This window comes from Centroberyx gerrardi, chromosome 14 (assembly GCF_048128805.1).
Source record: "Centroberyx gerrardi isolate f3 chromosome 14, fCenGer3.hap1.cur.20231027, whole genome shotgun sequence".
NCBI lineage: Eukaryota > Metazoa > Chordata > Actinopteri > Beryciformes > Berycidae > Centroberyx > Centroberyx gerrardi.
Genome location: NC_136010.1, coordinates 897,076 through 908,959, shown reverse-complemented (window position 1 = coordinate 908,959; position 11,884 = coordinate 897,076). Strand labels below are relative to the sequence as shown.

Genomic DNA, 11,884 nt, shown 5'->3' with positions numbered 1-11,884 from the left:
CACACACATAGAGAGAGAAACACACACACACACATAGAGAGAGAAACACACTACACATAGAGAGAGAACACACACACACACACACACACAGAAACACACACATGCACACACACACACACACATAGAAGAGAGACACACACACACACACACACACACACACACACACACACAGAGAAACACACACACACACACACACACACACACACAATCCTGCCTAGTTTCATTGTTTCTTTACTATAGAGATTTAAGTAAGACAGACACCAAGACAAGACGCATCACATCCATGCTAAGATGCTGCATGTGTGTGTGTGTGTGTGTGTGTGTGTGTGTGTGTGTGTGTGTGTGTGTTAAGCCATTAGAGAATAGGGACCTCCTACATTTCTCCTAGTTACTGAATAAGGAAGCATCACTGTGCACTAATTCCTAATTCCTTCAGACACACACACACACTCATAAAACACACACACACACACACACGCACACTTAATCTTCCTACCAACACAACTAGCTCGGCGGTTTGCTCTGTCGTTCTCAGATAAAAAGACGACAGAAGGAAAACAGCGTTCCCTCGCTCCTTTTATCCCCCCACCTTCCTCCCTCCTCCTCCCTGCATCCATCCAATGCTCCTCCACTCTCTCTAATATCAAAAGGAGAAAAGAGAGAGAAAGAGGAGAGGAGGTTTCACTGAATGTTATCAGCAGACTGTCAGGTGACTGGAGAAACAATAGAGGAGAGGAGGAGAGAAGGAGAGGACAGAGAGAGGAGGAAAGAAGGAGAGGAGAAGAGAGGAGGAGAGGAGAGGAGAAGAGAGGAGGAAAGAAGGAGAGGAGAGGAGAGAAGAGGAGAGGAGAGGAAGAAAGGAGAGGACAAGAGGAGAGGAGGAGAGAAGGAGAGAGAAGAGAGGAGGAAAGGAGAGAAGAGAGGAGGAGAGGAGGAGGAGAGGAGAAGAGAGGAGGAGAGAAGGAGAGGAGAAGAGAGGAGAGGAGGAGAGGAGAGGAGAGGAAGAAAGGAGAGGAGGAGAGGAAAAAAGGAGAGGACGAGAGGAGAGGACGAGAGGGAGAGGAGAGGAGGAGAGAAGAGAGGAGAGGAGGAGAGGAGAGGAGACGAAGAGATGAGAGAGGAGAGGAGAGGAGAAAGGAGAGGACGAGAGGAGAGGAAGAGAGGAGAGGAAGAGATGAGAGGAGGAGAAGAGAGGAGGAGAAGGAGGAGAGGAGAGGAAGAGAGGAGAGGAGGAGAGGAGAGGAGAGGAGAGGAGGAGAGGAGAGGAGGAGAGAGGAGAGGAAGAGAGGAGAGGAGGAGGGGAGGAGAGGAGAGGAGGAGGGAAGAGGAAGAGAGGAGAGAGGAGGAGAGGAGAGGAGAGGAGAGAAGAGATGAGGAGAGGAGACGAAGAGAGGAGAGGAGAGGAGGAGAGGAGAGGAAGAGAGGAGAGGAAGAGAGGAGAGGAGGAGGGGAGGAGAGGAGAGGAGGAGGGGAGGAGAGGAGACAAAGAGAGGAGAGGAGAGGAGACGAAGAGAGGAGAGGAGAGAAGAGGAGAGGAAGAGATGAGAGGAGAGGAGAGGAAGAGAGGAAGGAGGAGAGGAGAGGAGAAAGGAGAGGATGAGAGGAGAGAGAGGAAGAGAGGAAGAGAGGAGAGGAGAGGAAGGGAGGAGAGGAAGAGAGGAAGAGAGGAAGAGAGGAGAGGAGAGGAGAGGAGGAGAGAACCCTGTTTCTGAGGATACGAGGGAAACTTTGTCACCATGGTGACAGGATGGATGGATGATGGATGGATTCTGTAAACCTTCTTACCTCCTTTAACGCCTCTGTCTGCTTTACAAGATTATTTAATATTAATACCTTGTTAGAGAGAGGGAGAGAGAGAGAGAGAGAGAGAGAGAGAGAGAGAGAGAGAGAGGGAGAGAGAGAGAGAGAGAGAGAGAGAGAGAGACAGAGGGAGAGAGAGACAGAGAGAGAGACAGAGAGAGAGAGGGAGAGACGGAGAGACAGAGAGAGGGAGCGAGAGAGAGAGAGAGAGAGACAGAGAGAGAGAGAGAGGGAGAGAGACAGAGGGCGAGAGAGACAGAGAGAGAGAGAGAGAGAGAGAGAGAGGGAGAGAGAGAGAGAGTTTCCCCAAACCAGCCTGTTATTCTTCTATCAGCTGATCCTGAACCAGCCTCTTAAGGCCCGTTCACATCTAGAACTATAACTATAAAGATAACTATAACTATAAAGATAACTGTAACTATAAAGATAACTATAACTATAAAGATAACTATAACTATAAAGATAACTATAACTATAAAGATAACTATAACTATAAAGATAACTGTAACTATAAAGATAACTATAACTATAAAGATAACTATAACTATAAAGATAACTATAACTATAAAGATAACTAGAACTATAAAGATAACTAGAACTATAAAGATAACTAGAACTATAAAGATAACTATAACAAGATTAGAATCGTTCACAGTAAACAGAACATCTGTGTTCACACTACAACTATAACTATAAAAACATCCAAAATGACAACTACAACTATATTGTTGGTTCCATCTCAAAGCGATTTTTTCAAACAACAATAAAAACATTTTCAACCAATCAAAATAAAGTTGTACACAGGAAGCAGTGGAGAATTCAGCAGCTCTGCAGTGATGGAGCTGAGGACCTGATGACAGACCAGAGTCCAGAGGAACCGGAGCGATCTGACAGAGACCATCGGCTCTAAACATGTTGAGGAGAAACGTGACGAACCGGTCAGGATGAAGAGCTGCTGGGATCAGCGGCGAGGCGTTCACTGAACCGGAAGCTAGTTAACTCGCTAACTAGAGGATTTGCTAGTTATCTAACTAACAAAACAGCATCATGTGTTGAACCTGATCTGCTGAGGGCAAATGTGTTATTATCCTATCTTTTATCTAGTATCCTATCTTTTATCTGTTATCCTATCTTTTATCTAATATCCTATCTTTTATCTGTTATCCTATCTTTTATCTAGTATCCTATCTTTTATCTGTTATCCTATCTTTTATCTAGTATCCTATCTTTTATCTGTTATCCTATCTTTTATCTAGTATCCTATCTTTTATCTAGTATCCTATCTTTTATCTGTTATCCTATCTTTTATCTAGTATCCTATCTTTTATCTAGTATCCTATCTTTTATCTAATATCCTATCTTTTATCTAGTATCCTATCTTTTATCTAGTATCCTATCTTTTATCTGTTATCCTATCTCTTTAATGTCTCTGACCGGGAGCTAACAGTGTGTCCCTCCAGTATTGAAAACCTGTTTATCCACGGTGAAGTTCAGGTGTTTCTCTCAACATGGAGACGCCTCTTTGATCCACAGCAGTGTGTTCAGAGTCACCTGATAAAGACATGAACAGCTTCACTTGGTGACTTCCACCAGCTCTCATATAAACAAAGCACAATAATGTCATGAAAGCGCCGTAAAAGAGCATTATTGATTCTGCAGCTCTCCTCTCTTTTGCTGCAATTCATGAACCCAAATCCATCGGCTGTGTCGTTATTTACTTTAGAGAGCGAGTAAAATAAAAGCACGTCAGTAAAGTCATCATGCTCCATTTTTTCTCTGAATATTTGGCGCCGATATCGTTGTAGTGTGAACGCTGGAGCATCAGTGTATCGTTATAGTTTGTAGTTATCTTTATAGTTGTTGCTCTAGGTGTGAATGGGCCTTTATTCTTCTGTCAGCTGATCCTGAACCAGCCACTTATTCCTCTTTCTTGTATTTTTACCAGGTATCTTTAAGGTTAAGGTTGTGGTAATTGGTTTGCTATTTGGTGGAGACCAGGATGCTCAGATACCAGAAATCAGTTTCTCCTCCATTGCTGTTTTCAACTCTCAGCGACCATAAAAACTCAAGAGGGTCAAGAGCACTTGGCGCAGAAAAAAAGCTCCTGGTGCAAAAAACACAGCGTTCCCATTGCAAACAATGAGAGAAAAAGAAAATAAAGGAAGATAGGACAGGAGAGCTTCTTGAAACTACCAACTGTATCAAACAAGAAGGTGGTCTTTGGCAGGGGATATACAGTATGTATCAGACAGGAGGATATGAGAAACCAAGGCACTCAACTTAATAATAATAATTAAAATGCCTTTATTACATTGGCAAGTTCTGAACACTGAACATGATTAAAAACTAACGGCAAAACGCAAGTTGAGTGTCTTGGTTTCTCATATCCTCCTGGCTGATGAGAAAAACATGCTGGCTTCAGAAAATATGCTTTGGTGGAACCAGGTCCACACCCAAACCCTCCACAGCAGCCTGCAGCTCCAGTAAACCTTCCAGCTGCAGTCCAACGCTGACCTGACCAGATCAAGTCCACCAGTCTTCCTTGCAGTTCCTCCATCAGGCCTGTAGGAGGCTCCAGCATGAAGCCAGGTTAGACTCTCCGAAAACACATTAGTGGCAACAAGCAGATGCCTCCTGGTCCAGTTTGGCTTGGTTCTTACCTTTTCGGTGGACTGGGCGGTGCCGAAGAAAATCGGTACGAATGCGAGCCAGACGATGCAGGTGGTGTACATGGTGAAACCGATCGGCTTCGCCTCATTAAACGTCTCCGGAACACCACGACTCTTCACCGCGTACACCGTACAGGTTACCTAGCAACACACAGTGTACAGGTTACCTAGCAACACACAACATCCATCCTTCCAACTATACCTGCCAATATCAATCTATATTCTCTGTCAACAGGTCAACCAAAAGATCAATAACAGATCAATACCTACCATCAATACAATGCTGTAGCTGAGGCAGCAGATGATTGACAGATCTGACATGTCACACTTCAGGATTCCTCGGGCGAGGTCGGGGTTCGGGGGGCGGAGCTCTTCATAGTCGATGATGGTGTGGGGTGGGACTACAGCAAACCACACAAACACACCCAGAACCTGACATACACACACACACACACACACACACACACACACCATCATCTAACGTCACTGTATTTCCTGTGTTTGTGTTTGATCAGAATTAATCATGATGGCAAAACCTTGGAAAATTGTTGGAATATAACTGGAATTATCCTTTCATCATGAGTTCCAGACACATACTGTATCTGTCCTGGTTCAGTCTGTCTGTCTGTCTGTCTGCTCAGAAATATGAATCCTGTCATAACCTTAAACAGGAAGCCAATCAGCCAATCAGCACAGCTTGGTCTCCATCTGAAGACAGCGGGACACCTCAGCTGCTCTGCTCAGTTTAACGATATTAATAAAGGTAAAGATCTTTACCTGGACAGAGATCAGGATGAAGGTGATGACCAGCTGGGAGGTTGGGCTGATGAATTTGGGTGCGGAGACGGACTTCTTGCCCTGTTCGAAGATGCGGTAAATGCGGTTGGTTTTGGTGAGCATGGCGGAGTAGGTGATGGCCATGCCGAGTCCCAGCAGCAGCCGCCGGAACGCACAAACCACCGCGCCCGGCTCCGCTATCATCAGGAAGGTGATCAGGTAGATCAGGAAGATTCCTGGAGACAAAATCAAACATCCATCTTCACCACTAATAATCATCTATCATGATCATTGATCATCCGTACTCTCATCAGGTAACAGGCCCAGTAACCTTGTATGAAAAGAGGAATTGAAAGTAATGATGTAAAATACTGAATGTTAAATTATTCTATTACTGTAAATGGTCAATCTGCTCTGTAGAGATTTTTGATTGGCTGCTGCACAGTTGGAGTTTGTCCAGTGGACAAGAGAAGACTGACTGACTGAACATCTGGCAGAACGTCTGGAGACCGGCAGCTCCGTCTGGGGCTGCTTGGTGCTGTCACCTGTCAGTTGTGCTGTTTTACCTGTTTGTAGTACTGTTTACCTGTCAGTAGTATAGTACATAGCTGAGCTCCCTGCCTGACGCTCTGATGCTGAGCATGTTGTTGTATACAGTAGTAGTAGTAATAGTAGTAATAGTAGTACTGTGTACCTGTCAGTAGTACATAGCTGAGCTCCCTGCCTGACGCTCTGACAATGGGAGTGTCATTGAAGCGGATGAAGGTGAGAACAACGCCGCTGGTTGCTAGGATACCAAGCAGGGCGAGGGAGGCGGGCACTAGGGCCCAGGGGGAGTTCCACTCCAGCTTGATGATTGGTGTAGGTCGACAGCCGGTCCGGTTCGGAGTCGGACGCATGTCAGACGGACAGGTTTCACAGGTGAACTCATCCAACTGGTACTGGTAACCATCACACAGCTGGAGGGGCGAGAGACATAGACACAGAGAGAGAGAGAAAGAATCAGACAGACAGGCAGGCAGACAGACAGACAGACAGAGAGACAGGCAGACAGGCAGACAGACAGGCAGACAGACAGACAGGCAGACAGACAGACAGACAGACAGGCAGACAGGTGAACTCTGCCCAGCACTTCAAAATACATTCATAATATAAATGCAAACTGTAGCTTCTCTACCATGAAACAAGAAATGATAGAAGACGATTTTGTATTTAAATGTGAGTGAAAATGTTTTTGACAGAATCAGGCGGAGAGTGATCCCCTGTCTTCTTCTTTGTTCCTGACGGGACGACAAGTCTGAACCGGGCGGGGTGTGTGTGTGTGTGTGTGTGTGTGTGTGTGTGTGTACCTCACAGTGCCAGCAGCATGGAACTCCCTTCACCATCTTCTTCCTCTCTCCTGGACTGCAGGGAAAACTACAGATGGAGTCAGGAACAGACTTGTCTCCTCCAGACCACTGCATCTCCTCCAGCTGAGAGACAGACAGGTGGACAGGGAGACAGGGAGAGAGACAGGGAGAGAGACAAACAGGGAGACAGACAGATAGGGAGAGAGACAGACAGGGAGAGAGACAGACAAACAGACAGGGAGAGAGCAAGAGAGAGACAAGAGGAGAGAGAGGTAGAGAGACAGATAGAGAGAGAGAGGTAGAGAGACAGATAGAGAGAGAGACAGGTAGACAGAGAGACAGGTATAAAAATTGGCAGCTTAAAAGATCTTCCTCTTCCGCATTACAGACCTGTTACAGACCTGTTTACAGACCCGTTACAGACCCGTTACAGACCTGTTTACAGACCCGTTACAGACCCGTTACAGACCTGTTTACAGACCTGTTACAGACCTGTTACAGACCCACTACAGACCTGTTACAGACCTGTTTACAGACCCGTTACAGACCCGTTACAGACCTGTTTACAGACCCGTTACAGACCTGTTACAGACCTGTTTACAGACCTGTTACAGACCCGTTACAGACCTGTTACAGACCTGTTTACAGACCCGTTACAGACCCGTTACAGACCTGTTTACAGACCCGTTACAGACCTGTTACAGACCTGTTTACAGACCTGTTACAGACCCATTACAGACCCGTTACAGACCTGTTACAGACCTGTTTACAGACCTGTTACAGACCTGTTTACAGACCTGTTACAGACCCGTTTACAGACCTGTTACAGACCTGTTTACAGACCCGTTACAGACCCATTACAGACCTGTTTACAGACCCGTTACAGACCTGTTTACAGACCTGTTACAGACCTGTTTACAGACCCATTACAGACCCGTTACAGACCCGTTACAGACCTGTTTACAGACCTGTTACAGACCTGTTACAGACCCACTACAGACCTGTTACAGACCTGTTTACAGACCCGTTACAGACCCGTTACAGACCTGTTTACAGACCCGTTACAGACCTGTTACAGACCTGTTTACAGACCTGTTACAGACCCGTTACAGACCCGTTACAGACCTGTTTACAGACCCGTTACAGACCCGTTACAGACCCGTTACAGACCTGTTTACAGACCCGTTACAGACCTGTTACAGACCTGTTTACAGACCTGTTACAGACCCGTTACAGACCCGTTACAGACCTGTTACAGAACGGTTTACAGACCTGTTACAGACCTGTTACAGACCTGTTTACAGACCTGTTACAGACCCGTTTACAGACCTGTTACAGACCTGTTTACAGACCCGTTACAGACCCATTACAGACCTGTTTACAGACCCGTTACAGACCTGTTTACAGACCTGTTACAGACCTGTTTACAGACCCATTACAGACCCGTTACAGACCCGTTACAGACCTGTTTACAGACCTGTTTACAGACCTGTTACAGACCTGTTTACGGACCCGTTACAGACCCGTTACAGACCTGTTACAGACCTGTTACAGACCTGTTTACAGACCTGTTACAGACCTGTTTACGGACCCGTTACAGACCCGTTACAGACCTGTTACAGAGCTGTTACAGACCTGTTTACAGACCCGTTACAGACCCGTTTACGGACCTGTTTACTATCTAGTGATGCATCAAGAGAAGCCAGCCCTTTCAAAAAGAAGTCATGTTTTTTACCGTCTTCTAGTCTTAACCACACTCTCACCACCTCTAGTCAGTTAGTGGAAACTGAAACACCAAAACAGACTGAACAGGAAGTGAAACAGAGATTTTATCATTCTCTCTGTTCATGAGTTTGGAGAAATATGACTCTAGCATTAAAAGCCAATTAATTATCAGAAATGATGTCCTTTTGCTGACCCGCTAACATTAAAGATAAAATTGATGATTGTATTAATATCTCTCATAAGACAGGTTGGATAAGTGAACAAGAGAAGCAGTTTCTAATGAAGGAACACCCTGGCTGTCCAGTGTTTTAGTCCATAAATCTGCTGCTGATCCCCCTCTCCGTCCTCTGGGGTCCTTCATACCTTGGTGATACTGCTGCTGCTTTGAATATCTTAAAAGACTGGAAACATGAGTGTGATGATGTTTTGGTTTCTCTTGGTGTACAGAACTTATATTCTTGTATCTTCCACAATGTTGTCACATTACCTGGACAAACAACCAGAAGGTATTCTACCTCCTTCCAGTTTCTTAGTTAATTTAACTCAGATTATCCTATCAACTTCTTCATGAAAGTCCATCTTCAGTCTGAAGGGACGGCTATGCTGCTACAGAACTCCTGTGGTGTTCCTATTAAACCAAACCACATAAAACGACTACAGGAACTCGAAATCTTAATTATACTAAAGCACAACATTATATTAAAGCCAGCCCCCCCCCCCACACACACACACACACACACACACACACACACACACACCTTCAATAAAACTGTCCATGTTCCAGAATCTTTTCATTATTTTTCTTACATTGAGTCGCAGGTTATTGGTCCACTGGCCGATGACATGGTAGCCAGGGTGGCTGTGATTGGTCATCTGGAACTGGAAGATGTCGTATCGACCAGGAGCATCGCCGTTCTCATTAAACAAAACACCTGTACCAGCGCTTCCTGTGGAACACACACACACACACACACACACACACATATACACATATATGTATATATATATATATAGAGAGAGAGAGAGAGAAACATGAGATATATACACACGTACTGTATATATACATGGCACACACATCCATATTTAGCACACGCTGTGCAAAATGTCAACACTTCAACAGGTTTTGGGTAGAAAGTTGCAGGTTCAATTCCCCATATCAATCTGCCTTTGAGCAAACTGATTGGTTGAGCTGTGAGGAACAAGCAGAGGGTGTGGCCAAGGATCAGGCATCAACCAATCAGAGCTGAGGTAGAAATCACTGTTCCTTTATCAAACTTCATATATCTTTCTCTCTGTCTGTCTGTCTGTCTCTCTCTCTCTCTCTCTCTCTCTCTCTCTCTCTGTCTGTCTGTCTCTCTCCCTCTGTCTCTCTCTCTCTGTCTTTCTCTTTCTCTCTCTCGCCTTCCTCTCTTCTTTCCCTGAGTGTTTCCAGCCAGCTGCTCACTTCAATTATTCACAAATCTCCCACACACACACTGACCTAGACAGATGTGTGCATATATATGTGTGTGTGTGTGTGTGTGTGTGTGTGTGTGTGTTGCGTGGGTCGGGCCCAGAGAGGGAAGGAAACATGTAATGTGCATTAACTCCTGAGAAGGAGGACAAGTTATTATCACACACACACACACACACACACACACAGCCTGAGGACTAGCTGGCTCTAAAGATCCCATTAAACAGGAAGCAGAACTCTCACACTTCCTGTGATAACAGAAAATATGGCCTGTGTCAGGCCAGTTGAACAATGAGATTGTGATGCTTTAAAATAAACAATAATAATAATAATAATAATAATAAATACTGTATATTCACTGTCTTTGTGCCACAGACACCACACCACAGACACAAACACCACAGAAACCATAGACACCACAGACACAGAAACCACAGAAACCACAGACACAGAAATCACAGACACAGAAACCACAGACACCACAGACACAAACACAGACACCACAGAAAAGCGGGGTCCCACCAAGAACCCTGGCAGCAACACAAACAAAGCAAAACTTTACAAATTGCCTCCAGTCCAGGTTCAGGTTGTACAACTGAAAGATGAAGGCAGAAACCAGCAGAGGCCAGCAGAAACCAGCAGAGACCTACTGACACAGATGACCAGACATACACAACTTACCAACACAGTTTGTAACACTCATAAGAGATGACAGCAGGTGTACCACAGGGAGCAGGTGTACCACATGTGCAGATGCACCACAGGTGTACCACAGGGAGCAGGTGTACTACAGGGAGCAGGTGTACCACAGGTGTACCACAGGGAGCAGGTGTACCACAGGACAGCAGGTGTACCACAGGGCAGGCAGGTGGCATACCATAGGACAGCAGGTGTACCACAGGGCAGGTGGTGTACCATAGGACAGCAGGTGTACCACAGGGAGCAGGTGTACCACAGGGAGCAGGTGGTGTACCATAGGACAGCAGGTGTACCACAGGGCAGATGGTGTACCATAGGACAGCAGGTGTACCACAGGGAGCAGGTGTACCACAGGGAGCAGGTGGTGTACCATAGGACAGCAGGTGTACCACAGGGCAGGTGGTGTACCATAGGACAGCAGGTGTACCACAGGGCAGGTGGTGTACCATAGGACAGCAGGTGTACCACAGGGCAGGTGGTGTACCATAGGACAGCAGGCATACCACAGGGCAGGTGGTGTACCATAGGACAGCAGGCGTACCACAGGGAGCAGGTGTGCCACATGTGCAGGTGCACCACAGGTGTACCACAGGGCAGCAGGAGTACTACAGGGCAGCAGGAGTACCACAGGGAGCAGGTGTACCACAGGGAGCAGGTGTACCACAGGTAGCAGGTGTACCACAGGGAGCAGGTGTACCACAGGGAGCAGGTGTACCACAGGTAGCAGGTGTACCACAGGGAGCAGGTGTACCACAGGTAGCAGGTGTACCACAGGGAGCAGGTGTACCACAGGGAGCAGGTATACCACAGGGAGCAGGTGTACCACAGGACAGCAGGAGTACCACAGGTAGCAGGTGTACCACAGGAAAGCAGGTGTACCACAGGTAGCAGGTGTACCACAGGGAGCAGGTGTACCACAGGACAGCAGGTGTACCACAGGGAGCAGGTGTACCACAGGTAGTAGGTGTACCACAGGGAGCAGGTGTACCACAGGTAGCAGGTGTACCACAGGGAGCAGGTGTACCACAGGGAGCAGGCATACCACAGGGAGCAGGTGTACCACAGAACAGCAGGAGTACCACAGGTAGCAGGTGTACCACAGGAAAGCAGGTGTACCACAGGTAGCAGGTGTACCACAGGACAGCAGGTGTACCACAGGGAGCAGGTGTACCACAGGACAGCAGGTGTACTACAGGGAGCAGGTGTACCACAGGGAGCAGGTGTACCACAGGACAGCAGGTGTACCACAGGGAGCAGGTGTACCACAGGACAGCAGGTGTACCACAGGGAGCAGGTGTACCACAGGACAGCAGGTGTACCACAGGGAGCAGGTGTACCACAGGAAAGCAGGTGTACCACAGGACAGCAGGTGTACCACAGGAAAGCAGGTGTAACACAGGGCAGCAGGTTTA

At 46.7% G+C, this 11,884-nt stretch overlaps 1 protein-coding gene across 1 annotated transcript in view; it reads right to left on the bottom strand.

The window, feature by feature from the left end:
• The window catches only part of LOC139931608 (metabotropic glutamate receptor 6-like), a 39,344-nt gene that overhangs the window by 4,052 nt on the left and 23,408 nt on the right, over positions 1 to 11,884 (bottom strand). Inside the window, exons 7-12 of the mRNA XM_071925151.1 lie at positions 9,128 to 9,267; positions 6,596 to 6,718; positions 5,941 to 6,205; positions 5,247 to 5,482; positions 4,740 to 4,901; positions 4,461 to 4,610 (exon numbers count right to left, since the gene is read on the bottom strand). Coding sequence (XP_071781252.1) covers positions 4,461 to 4,610; positions 4,740 to 4,901; positions 5,247 to 5,482; positions 5,941 to 6,205; positions 6,596 to 6,718; positions 9,128 to 9,267 — 1,076 coding nt within the window. The remainder of the gene's footprint in view (positions 1 to 4,460; positions 4,611 to 4,739; positions 4,902 to 5,246; positions 5,483 to 5,940; positions 6,206 to 6,595; positions 6,719 to 9,127; positions 9,268 to 11,884) is intronic.